This window comes from Anolis carolinensis, chromosome 1 (assembly GCF_035594765.1).
Source record: "Anolis carolinensis isolate JA03-04 chromosome 1, rAnoCar3.1.pri, whole genome shotgun sequence".
Classification (NCBI taxonomy): Eukaryota; Metazoa; Chordata; class Lepidosauria; order Squamata; family Dactyloidae; genus Anolis; species Anolis carolinensis.
This window is the reverse complement of record NC_085841.1, coordinates 23,267,828-23,280,543: the sequence shown is the minus strand read 5'-3', so window position 1 is coordinate 23,280,543 and position 12,716 is coordinate 23,267,828. Positions and strand designations below refer to the sequence as shown.

The following is a 12,716-nucleotide window of genomic DNA, read 5'->3' as shown; positions in this document are numbered from 1 at the left end:
TCACTATATAAGCAAGAGGATATCCTAGTGTCTGCATTTCATGCTAGAGATGGACAAATCTGTCGATTTTGGTTTCTCCCCGTTTCTCTTTTTTTCCTCATCAATTTATTCTATTCTGTTTCTGTATGAGCTTGGTCTTAACACAGACTGTATATATTTTATGATGTTTCTGTTCATTTCTTGCAATATATGATTTTGTATTCATTTTACATCATCTTTGTAGAGATTGTCTATCATACTTGAATATATGCTTCTCTATTAAACAAATTTTTGCATGCACCTTTTTTCCTGAGAAATGCATTGTAAAATTATTGGGAAATGTGAATATCAAAAGATAACTCTATTCTGGTTTGCATTTTAATTTGGGAAGTGCACATTCATATCAAATTCTCTCCATCCCTACTTGGCACTTGCTGGAAGATTTGGGATTAAGAGGAGTTAAATAGTAAGCCATCCTAGTATTTGTAGAATCTTGCACAACAGGTGTTACTGCGAGTATCCTGAGTAGTTCGTTATGGACTTGTGATATATAGTGAAATCATAACTGTAATGCAGAGATAGTGCTGAGGAGTAAAATATCTGTTTAGATTTGGCTGCTCAGTCACTAAATTGAGGTTTTGTGTACTTCTCATAGGTAGTTTTAATTTACTTATATTTTTTTGCATTGCCAGGGCAGACAGACTTTCTTTTTGTACATATATTCCTTGATCCTCAATGATAAACTGTTAGTGAGATTTCCTTATGCTATTTCTCAATCTCCTGAGAGAAAAACAAATAAAGTGGGTAGTACTGATTTCGGAGGAATGAAGAGGAACATCTGGCCCATAAAGTTGCTCAAATGAGACATCATGATTCCCTGGGCACTGTCCCTGTCCCAATTCAGTGAAATTTTGAGACGAAGCACTGCTATTATCCTTACAAAGGGATTAAGAAGCAGGAATTTTAGAGATGGGAGACTGCTTAATCCTCTCTGTTCCAATTGTTTAGTCTTTCAAAACGTGCCCTGCAAAGGTTGCTCTTGTAGGATGTCCATATTTCTCTCTACAAGGGAGCAGCAGGCTGAAGAGTGCTGGGTATTGCAAGAAAAAAGGCTGTTTGTGTATGACCACCTCTGCCATCTTCTGGTATTTGTGGAAGAAGAAAAAACAATGAAGAGATTGAGACTGCTCTTGATATAGTTTGGCCACATTCTAGTTATTTTTTTTCTCTGTACTTGATTATGAAATCCAATGTTTTGAAGCAGTTGACTTTTAAAGTGTATAATTAACAGAAAACTCGATCCCTCTGCTTCTGTATTAGACATGAGGAGTCTGCTGCCCAAGGCTAGTTGAGCACTTTCAATTTATGTTTACTTTTCTGCATTACAAGCCTTTTTAGCTAGAGCTTTTGAGAACTGGATGCCTTTTGAAAAAATTGAGTAGATGTAGTATAGATGTCATGGATAATAATCTGTGGATGTTTAGGAGGCATATTTTTGAAGTATCAGCAATATACATTACCTGCACATTCTTTTACAATACATCATTTTAAGGCAGTACTCATATTTTTTAGAGCTGTAATTCACATGATAATCTGTGAGACCTACTCCCAAAATACAGTGTGAAGAATTGCAGCCTTAATGCAAGGTTATAGCAAAGTAGTACATCAATATACTAAAACACAACCTTCCTAAATGGATGTGCTCATTAAAAAGGTCATGAAGAGGACTGCCATGTTTCACTTGCAGACTGAATGACTTTGTTACCTCTGCCCACCTGTTTTTATTTTAACTTTTACTATTTAGAGCCAGGAAACTTAAATATAGTAGTACAAAAACATTATTTTAGTGACTCACCAATAGCAAGAATGCAGCAGCTTCACGTAGATTCACATCCATAAACTTCCAGTGAATACCATGGAATTTCTAGACATTATCTCAAGTACAATTTCAGCACTTTTCAGTTTTTATTTTGATAAATTGAAACCAGAGCTCTAGCAACTCTCACGTTTATGCTACCATTGTAGCTTGAGCAATAGGTAGAGCAGGGGTTCCCAAACCTTTTAAGCAGAGGGCCGGTCCACAATCCTTCAGACTGTTGAGGGGCCGAATTATCATTTGAAAAAAAAATACAAACAAATTCCTATGCATACTGCACATGTCTTATTTGTAGTGCAACAACAACAACAACGAAAGAACAATACAATATTTAAAAATGAAAACAATTTTAACCAACATAAACCTATTAGGATTTCAATGGAAAGTGTGGGCCTGCTACTGGCCAATGAGATAGTCAAGTTAATTAGGATTGTTGTTGTTGTTGTTGTTGTTGTTGTTGTTGTGTGCCTTCAAGTCATGTCAGGCTTTGGCCGAGCCTAAGTTTAAAATTAATTATTTATTTACTGCATTTATTTACTACATTTATATCCCATCCTTCTCACCCCGAAGGGGACTCAGAGCAGCTGTATGTACATACAATATATTATATTATTAGCATAACACAATATTAGCATTATATATTACTGTATTGAACTATACCACTATACTATTATATAATATGTAATATATAACATACAATTAATATTATTATATGGTATTACTATTAGTATTATATTGTATAACATAAGATTATTATCAATATTATATGTATATACAATATATTATTAAAACTGATATACAAATATTATATTATAAAACTGAGGGCGGGGGCCAGGTAAATGACCTTGGAGGGCCGCATCCGGCCCCCGGGCTTTAGTTTGGGGACCCCTGAGGTAGAGAGTGCTGTTTGTGTGGGACTGTATTTTGATTGCCAGTTAACTGGCCTGAGAAAATATCCTCCTCTCTCTGAGATGTTTTATATATCCCTCCCTCCATCTCAAATCAGTAATATTGTAGGGTATATGACTTCTTGAATTGTTCTCTATCTTCTTTTCCAAGGCATTGTGTATTCTAACTGCTTCACATCTTACTCCAGTTTTCACAGGGATTTGTGTGTACCCCGCTGCTATTCCACCCGTACCACCTGTCAGTATTGGCGTGTTGGGAGACTATTCTGGAAGAGTGTGACTAGCTGAAACACTGTATTTGCAACATTTTTGTATGGGTCATATTTTGTAAAAAAGACACACAATTGTAATGATCCAAATAAAGACCAAATACCTATGTGAGACAGCCAGATATTAAATCGTATTATAATTCTGTTACTGGTATTTTAGTTGGTGTTGTCATGCTTTCTTAGAAATGCTGTATAGATACATTTATTTGAACCTTGAAGGTAGGAGGATTCAGATCATCCCCACAGTTCTGTGTTATGGTTTCAAAGCATGCCATGAGTGGATTATTTGTCATGGTTAGCATGGCTTAGTATACTAAAGACTGTGATCCATCAACATATTTAATTGGGCTCCATACTCTCATTTCAAGTCATAATCCATTATATTTTCATATTTATGTCCTCGCAGGCACTCTTTTCTCTTTTTGTTATCTTCACTTGCTGGATTAAACTCTGAACTGCAAAAATTTGTTCAGCCATCAAATGTCTTCATTACTCATAGTTGCAAGGAGATACTGACAGGTATGATGAAGGAATGAAATCTGCTCTTTCACAATGTTGTATCATTTTAATGGCAACTATAAAAATTGCTTACCTGGAAAACTAATATTAGAAAAGTGATATATATATTTAGTAGTCTTTTGATGTTAAGCAGCAGCTGGGGGGGAAAGCAAGCGGCCAGCTCAAATGATCAGCCAACTCAGATCACCAACTGCTTTGTAGGTCATCGGTCAGGTTTGCTGCTTTCATGTATTTGCAGATTGACAGGGGCCTTCCATGAGTTTTACTTGTACCTACCTTTTCAGGAATATCCAGATCTTGTGCTTTTTAGTTCTGCTATTAGGGGGAAATAATCAGATTACAGATGTGAAAATTCATAGCAGCAGGAAGATAACCTGCCTTAAGCTATTTTTGAGTGCAACATTAGCAATATATTAATGGGAAATGTTATATTATGGGTTTCTTAAAAGGTAATAGATTTTTTAAAATTAAAATACTTTCAAAAATGGATAGGCAATCCCAATATCATTGAGAACTGTAGTTAAAATATAGTAATTATGGAAAACATGGAAGTATGTAGTTTATATTACATTTTTGCAGCATCTGTATCAGTTGTAAATGCGTATTTCAAGAAAACCAAAATATTGGTGACAGCAATCTTTTTCCCCCCCAGTCTAAATCTATGCATGTAAATGTTGAAAGTCTATCACATTTCTGGTTGTGCTCCTTTATACAATATTACAAATGATCATAGTTTGAAAAGTGAATAGTTTGAGTGGAGAGTCTGGTTCTATGAGGGAGTGGGCATAGGCTATGTATTTTAAAGTCTTCAGTCAAAAAAGTAGAACATACCAATGTAAAAGTTATAATATACATGTTTATAATTCATAACTGAATTATAAACAGTTATATAAACAGCTGTGGCGCAGCTGTTGAGCAGCTGCCTTAAATCACTCTGACCATGAGGTCATGAGTTCGAGGCCAGCCCGTGGCGGGGTGAGCACCCGTCAATTAAAAATAAAAAATAGCCCCTGCTCGTTGCTGACCTAGCAACCCGAAAGATAGTTGCATCTATCAAGTAGGAGATAAGGTACCACTAAAGTGGGGAGGCAAGATTAACTAATTTACGACCTGGAATGAGGAAGTGCCGTCAGTGTGGATGATGAAGCAGCTGCTCCCCCCTGTGGCCAGAATCGAACATCCCCTCAGAAGAACGTTAACTTGCCTCTGTGTGTGTCTCTCAGTCTCTGTTTGATGTGTTTATGGGCATTGAATGTTTGCCCTTTGTGTGTTATAATGTGATCCGCCCTGAGTCCCCTTCGGGGTGAGAAGGGCGGAATATAAATACTGTAAATAAATAAATAAATAAACTAAAACATTTTAATTAGTGTTTTATAGTATTCCTTGAAAGTATAACTGTCATGATGTACAGTGATACTCATGTTCAATTCCCAACAAATTAAATATCTCTTAACACTACTGTAGATATTACTGATATGTACTGTTTTGGGAATAAAAATTATTTTACTCAATTAAATGATAGGGAACACATTTTAGAACAAGAAAATGAGATCAAATAGTCCATCAAACTGTTTTTACACTAGTTGTCTTAAAGTTCTTACTTGGATTTAGCTTTTCATTGAATTTAAGGAGTTCTCTGGTAGACCTTCTTGTCCATGTCCTGTTGCTTAAGAAATTAAGTTTGAAATATAAGTGCCTTCCCCTTCGAGTAAAGTTTGGACTGATGGCTACATTTGTGTTTCACTTCTGGCTGAAGCAGGACATTGGACTAGATCTTGTGATGGAAAGTGTGTGTTGGCCTTGTATTTTCTATATTTCTTTTACTGCCTTTTCTACGTCTATCACATTCTGGTCAGGAATGTGATACACTCACAGTCCTCTTGTGTCTTCCTTATTATTTTAAGTACTGTAATTGATTCACCAGATAATTGAGTAGCGAATAATCTGGCCAAAACATCTACCTACAGGGATGTGTGATAGCTTGCTTTTTTTGGACCCCCTCAGTGTCCCTGCTGTGGGTTACTATCCTTGCTTTAATACAACAATGAGGAAAATAAATGCATAGTATGAAACAGGAAGGAAGGAAACCATCAGCCTCCTTTTTCTATGTAGACATTGTGGTTGGATTCTTTATTCTAGTTCATTTTATGGGGAAAGTTAATATCACAGTTCTGTTGACTGAGTTAAAATGTAATGAAGACATGTATGAAATAAGCTTTTTGAGGAAGTGTGGCAAAGATAGAAAAATATTTACATTTCCTCATCATTGTGATTGCTCATAGATTATAAAGTCATAGTCTATGCATATATTGCTTTTGCTTGTTGAAAAGGTTGACTTGCATGAATCATGTGACACAAAAGAATTTCCTTCCCTGATACTTTACTTTAAACAAAATACCCATTAAGGGTAGCTTTTTGAATTAGTAAATTTTGTGGAGCGGTATATTTCTCTTCAGTGATATGTTACTATTTAATAGTCATGTACTTCTGTTTTTATAGTTTACTTTTGTCAGCAACAGTGATTCATTCACAGTTGTTTTTGTTAATACTGTATATTTTTTAATCATTGAAGTTATCTATGCACTAGCTACTGTTAATGTGGCAAAAGTACATTGGTGTTGGCTCTTGCCACTCTCAGTTTGCAAATTTTCCTTGTATACTGAAATCCATGTACCGTATTTGGTAATTGTAGTTCAATCATGTTAATTTGGGGGTTACAATATTAAATTTGAGCATCATTTGTATATGTTGTTGTTTTAGGTAACAATAAAGTACAATATAATATGTAAAGCTTTTATTTACATTAAGTAAAATTGGTTTGTCAGTGAAGTTACATCACAGATGACATCCATATTGGCCTGCCCAATAATCTATGAACATTCATGTCCTACTTTTCTATTTTGGATTGGTTTTAATTTTCATGGAAATTTATATTTGAAAGTACCTTGGGGACTTTTATCTTGTCTGCATCTATTATTACTTCATTGTACAGATGATGATATTTATTATTTATTAGACAACAAACTAAAATTTTATCTTTCTCTCTTTTTTAGGTAACATAATCCATGGGTAAAGTTGGGAAGATGTGGAATAGCTTTAAATACAGATGCCAGAATCTCTTCAATAACGAAAGTGGAAACAGAAATGAAAATTTAGATGTGAACTCCAATAATTCATCTGTTAGAGATAAAAGTGTTTTTGTGCTTGATCCAGTGGATCAGCGATCAAGCAGCCCTTTAAGAGATGTTTCTTTACAGCTGAGTTTAAATCCTTCAAAAGCCTCTTCAAAAAAACTTCAAAACTGCGCTGCTGAAATCCCACAGATTGTGGAAATAAGCATTGAGAAAGAGAGTGACTTGGGTGCCGCCACAGGAGCTAGACTTGCACGAAGGGATTCATACTCACGACATGCACCATGGGGTGGTAAAAAGAAACATTCCTGTTCTACAAAAACACAGAGCTCTTTGGAGAGTAATAAAAGATTTGGCTGTTGTCGATTGCAAAGGCGAGAAAGGAGATACGGTGTGAGTTCTGTTCATGATACAGATAGTGTCTCAAGCAGGACTGTAGGTAATCGTTCTTTGCGGCAAAGGCTGCAGGATACTGTGGGTTTATGTTTTCCTGTGAGAACTTACTGCAAACAGTCCAAACCTCTGTTTTCTAACAAAAGAAAGATCCATCTTTCTGAACTGATGTTAGAAAAATGTCCTTTCCCTCCTGGGTCAGACCTGGCCCAAAAATGGCATCTAATTAAACAGCATACAGCTCCAGTGAGCCCACACTCAACTCTCTTTGATGCATTTGATCCGTCTCTGGCTTCTACAGAGGATGAGGAGGATAGACTCAGAGAGAGACGAAGACTTAGTATTGAAGAAGGAGTTGATCCTCCTCCTAATGCTCAGATACATACTTTTGAAGCTACCGCACAGGTTAATCCATTATACAAACTGGGGCCAAAGCTGGCCCCTGGTATGTCTGAGCTTACAGGAGACTGTACTTCAGCACCACAGGGAAGTTCTGACTTGGAGGAGGATACAACAACCCTCTGTTTGCAGTCACGCAGACAAAAGCAACGGCAGATGTCTGGAGAGAGCCATAGCCACATCAGCAGGCAAGGAGCTTGGAAAGTGCATACCCAGATTGATTACATACATTGCCTTGTGCCAGATTTGCTTCACATCACTGGTAATCCATGCTACTGGGGAGTGATGGACCGCTATGAAGCTGAAGCACTTTTGGAAGGAAAACCTGAAGGTACTTTTTTGCTCAGGGATTCTGCTCAAGAAGACTACCTCTTCTCTGTGAGCTTCCGTCGTTACAACCGGTCTCTACATGCACGCATTGAGCAGTGGAATCATAATTTTAGTTTTGATGCTCACGACCCCTGTGTGTTTCACTCTTCAACTGTTACAGGCCTTCTAGAACACTATAAAGATCCTAGTTCTTGCATGTTTTTTGAACCATTGCTTACAGTTTCCCTAAACAGGACTTTCCCTTTCAGCCTGCAATATATATGTCGGGCTGTAATCTGCCGATATACTTCATACGATGGGATTGATTGTCTCCCTTTGCCATCAATGTTGCAGGACTTCTTAAAGGAATATCATTATAAGCAAAAAGTTCGAGTTCGATGGTTGGAGCGGGAACCAATTAAAGCAAAATGAACAGAGAATTCAAAATCCCCAAAAGCTCAATAGAATTTGTGCTTTTTATGTGTGTTACAGTATAACTGCAATAAGCACATCAGTGTTTAGGGTGGTTGTTTTGGGGGGCAATATTGTACTTTAAACTTACTGTGTTTATGAGTGTCAGATGCTGCCTGCAATTGGTCATACCTAGTTGTGAATATTTCTTGAAACAACATGCAAAATACAAAATCACATATATATTTTTTGAAAAAATGGACTTTTAGGATATGATTTGCCAGTTCTGAAATATGCAAGGCAGATGTTGGGCATTGACTTTTAAGTTCCATTCAGTTTCAAGATTCAGGCAAAGTGGGTAGCTTGCTTTTTTGTTTGTTTGACTATGACCACTTGATTACCAAAACCAAAAAATCAACAAACACCTGTCAGAGTTTGGTTTCCCCCATGCTAATTTCCTTATTGAAGCTAATTAACAAGGAAAACTGTCTCTTCACCTGGCACTTCTTAAACCCAATCATGTGCTTTAATTATTTGTTATATGACTCTGCTCGATAGCCAAATATTTAGTTCTCCAAATTAAAGACATTTTAGTGAATTAATAATGTAAGTATAATTTAATAAGCCAGTTAAAACTGCACAGATTTGCATGTAACAAAATAGTAGTTCTAAAAGAAAAGACATACTTACAGAATAATGTGTGCACATAGTCCCCAGTATTATACTGTAGAAGAAGCATTTCCGGGCTGCAGCTTTCTCTGAGGCTGTCACCCTCCAAAATGACCTGCATTGTGTGGGTTTTGAAGTCCATGACATCTAAAGTGTGGGTTAGGAAGGGTACCATACTGCTTAATACAGAAGGGGGACTGTTTGAATTGCACATTCAACTTCTATAAGTATTTTAAATGTACATTTAAAAAAAACACAAAGCTATTAAATTAATTGTGGTCATTTTAAGAATACTGAAAGAGTTATAATTGATTAATCACCTTTGGTGTTGCAATCCTACTTCTAAAATGTTTTGAAACAAAATTTCATCGCATGTAGGAAGTTTTCATTTACCGCTAACTAAGCCAGCTGCTACTGTTGGTGTAGTTCTTGACCTAAACTCTGTTTCACTCATAAGAATCATAGTGGTGGAAACTAGAATTCCACATTAATTTGGAGTTTTTCAAGTTGATCTGCGGAGTACCAATTATGTGAATGCTCGGCTTATAATAGTGGAAGATTATGAGTAAGTAAATTATTTTTCTGATAATGCAAATCTTGGCAATTTTGTCCAAGAGTAGATTACTGAACAGGGCCTGGCCTAGGACCCATGCTTTTCATGCCGTCATCTACTCATTGTTCCATAAACTATGCCTCAGGTCTAGGGCCCAAGATTTCTGTAAAACACATTGGTTTTGATAATATCTGTCCTGAAAAAGACGTTATTAAAATATGTAATGTGCTTTCATTTATACAAGAAAGTTGCTTGGGAGCTCAGTGGATCACTTAATTATTTTTTCATTCAAATGGTCTGCAAAAGTTTACTGCTATAGTAACCTGTTTTTGAATGGTTCAAAACAGTATGTTAAACTTCTATAAACTGTTTTAATGACCATCTAGCTTACATATAACTTCTAGCTGATCCAAAATATTCCATATTTTACCCTACTTCTCCCTTCCCCCTCCCTTTTCAATGCATCAGAATTAAAGTTTCAGGCTTCATAGGTACTCTTGTATTTGTAAACTGTGTAGCACTTTGGGAGGGGGGAGGTTAAACTTGTAGATTGTGTTCCTTCTTCAGCAAATACTTTTAGCAACTTGCTCTTTTGCTTCCTTTTTCTCTCTTTGTGGACAGAACATTACTTGTTTTGTCCTAGCTGTGTTTGCACTAAAATTTGTGTTGGAGTACGGCGTCCCTTGTTTTTTGCTGATGTATCTTGTACCAATAAGTAGTGCTTCTAGTTTCTTAAATTGTTGCTACAGTATGTTCTTCTTCATGGCAGTGAGCGCGAGGTAGGGAAACTTCAAAGCTGCATATACAGGATAAATTATACTTGTATGCCAACACTAACTAGTTTATCACTATGTGTGTTTCCTTCTGCTTGCTGTGCCTTGTTACAGCGTTTTTGTGCTAATAAAGTACCGTATTTTCAGTGTTATAGTTGTATATATGCTCTTTTATATTTGCAGTAGTTCACATTTTGAATAAGCTTTATCTGATGATTAGTATAATTGACATAAATAGTGCACAGTTAAATAATTGTCTCTCGGGTGACCAAACCTCAGCAGAAATGCACTTTTCCAGAACTCCTAAATAAATCATTTACAAGTATCTAGGATTATTTCACACACTGTATGGAAAGTTGCAAGTTTTCCTTTGGAGAAAATCAGAGTACCTTACAGTTACCATAATGAAAGGCCACTATGGGATATATAGTGTTTGGTGCATTGTGGGTGCAAGGCATTATACTAATGACCACTTCAGAAATGATTCCTAGAAAACCCTTCTGATAAGGTAAATGGAAAACCACATATCTGAAAGTCATCTATGTTTATGCAGAAGACAGTCATTCTTAAGTAAAATACATTTTATACACCACATCCATTCAAATGCCATTTCATGTTTTTGGATGAATGTATTTTAAGAATTTTGTTGCAAATATTCCACATTTGAAAGGTTTGATGTAAAAACACAATGGTCTAAATACAGTGCATTGTCCTAACAAGAATATATGTACTCAATCAATGGGAACTTAGTAAATCAGGACTTATAAAAGAGGCACAAGATTATTTGTTATTTTCAGATAAAATTGGTTAGTTCTATGAGACAGTAGAAACAGCTTTGCTTATATCAGCTTTATCCAACATGGTCCTTTTTAGCTGTGTTGCTTTCACCATTACACTAGTATGGGCAACATCCGATTGATACCAGATTGAAAAGAGTGGCCTATGCCTATCATTATACCAGGAGACACTGATTGATACAGAATCAGCTATATTGGTTTTTACAAAATCCTTTAAAATATGGTTTTGGTTTCTGCCACCTTTTACACAAAATAGCTAGTGTTGCAAGACTTTGTCCAGTTTTCTGGCTATAACCTTTATACAGTGGGTCTTGATTTTGAGTAGAGATATAAAACATAGCTGTATAAATTACATTTGTATTTCAGAATTGTGCACTACATTAGATGTTTGTTTTTAAATTAATATGTGTTGGCAAAATGTAACATGCATTTTGATTCCTAACCAACTTAAATCCCATTATAAAGTGAGCTCTGGGTCTTCCATTTACATTTTTACTCATATGGTGGAAGAGTGGTTATCTCAGTTCTCCCTATATATCTAATTTAACTTGCGAAACAAGTTGTGCATGAGGTTCTAATATGCATGATGATTTACTCTCAAAGAACAGAAAATGGAGGTATGTACAGGAGGCAATTACATCTTTGGTGGTTCCATGCATTACCTTGTTGGGAAGGAACAAGTGCCACCCCATCTGACATCATGTGACACAACCTAAAACCAGCCAGCATTTTTGTAACCAAAAAGTTTGAAGGAACATGTCTACTGCATAGAACTTTCAAAATCCCAAATGAAACAAATGTATTTTAAACTTGTATGTAATATGCAATTCCACAAATTATAAAGAAGATTGCATAATTGAACACTTGTGGCTCATAATATTTTCCAAGGAATGTAGTTTCAACTTACAGGATTGCTTTCCTCTTTAAAGATACAACATTGGAAAATACAAAAATGGGTTTACTTAGGGTGCATCTACACAGTTTGCCACCACTTTGGCTGCCATGGTTCAGTGCTATGGAATCATGGGAGTTGTATAAGGTCTGTAGCTTTCTTTGCCAAAGTGTGCTGGTGCCTTACCGAGCTACAAATCATAGAATTCTATAACATTAAGCCATGGAAGTTAAAGTGGTGTTAAACTGTGTTAATTCTACAGTGTAGATATGCCCACAAACTCCCAGAAAACCCTATAAAACTATTTGTTTCAAAAATCTACATTGGGCTAAGTCTGAGTGGTGGTGGGCAGCTTCTGAGAGCTAGCATCTTTCTCTTGGAATAACAATTTATTTTGGCTTAGCATAAATTGTATTCTCTGTATTTTCAAATGTTGCCGGATTTACAGTGTGGAATTCCTAACATTTTTTCTGCACATGTAATTATTTCTCGTTAATATTAAATGTAAGCATGTGTTGGGTCCCTGTGTGGGTCTGCATTATGCAGCCTTTGGGATTATAAAGTACTCTAAAATTAGCTGTTTACGTTAAATAAGAGTAACCGGCATGACATTGTGCTGAGGCATAGCCCCCCCCCCCCAAAAATCAATTCATACTGGGTTCTTTGATAGTTAGAATTTGGTTTTTTCTGTTGAGGATTCCTCCGAAATTATTCAAATGCACTTGCCTTTTTTTGTACTACAAGTAGATGCTTTTAAAAAATTAATCTTGAAAAGAAATGGGTTCCTTTTTTGGTGTCCATTTTTTGCTGCTTTACCAAACCAGTGCCTTCTCATGCC

The 12,716-nt window shown here is 36.1% G+C and overlaps 1 protein-coding gene across 2 annotated transcripts in view; it reads left to right on the top strand.

The window, feature by feature from the left end:
- Nucleotides 1-10,341, top strand: part of socs5 (suppressor of cytokine signaling 5) — a 36,691-nt gene extending 26,350 nt beyond the window's left edge. The window contains exons 2-3 of one of the 2 annotated variants that reach the window (XM_016991522.2): nt 3,439-3,551; nt 6,605-10,341. In XM_016991522.2, coding sequence (XP_016847011.1) covers nt 6,617-8,215 — 1,599 coding nt within the window. In that variant the 5' untranslated portion in view covers nt 3,439-3,551; nt 6,605-6,616 and the 3' untranslated portion in view covers nt 8,216-10,341. The remainder of the gene's footprint in view (nt 1-3,438; nt 3,552-6,604) is intronic. The other variant, XM_008104897.3, reaches the window with a different exon arrangement.
- The last annotated feature ends 2,375 nt before the right edge of the window (nt 10,342-12,716 follow it).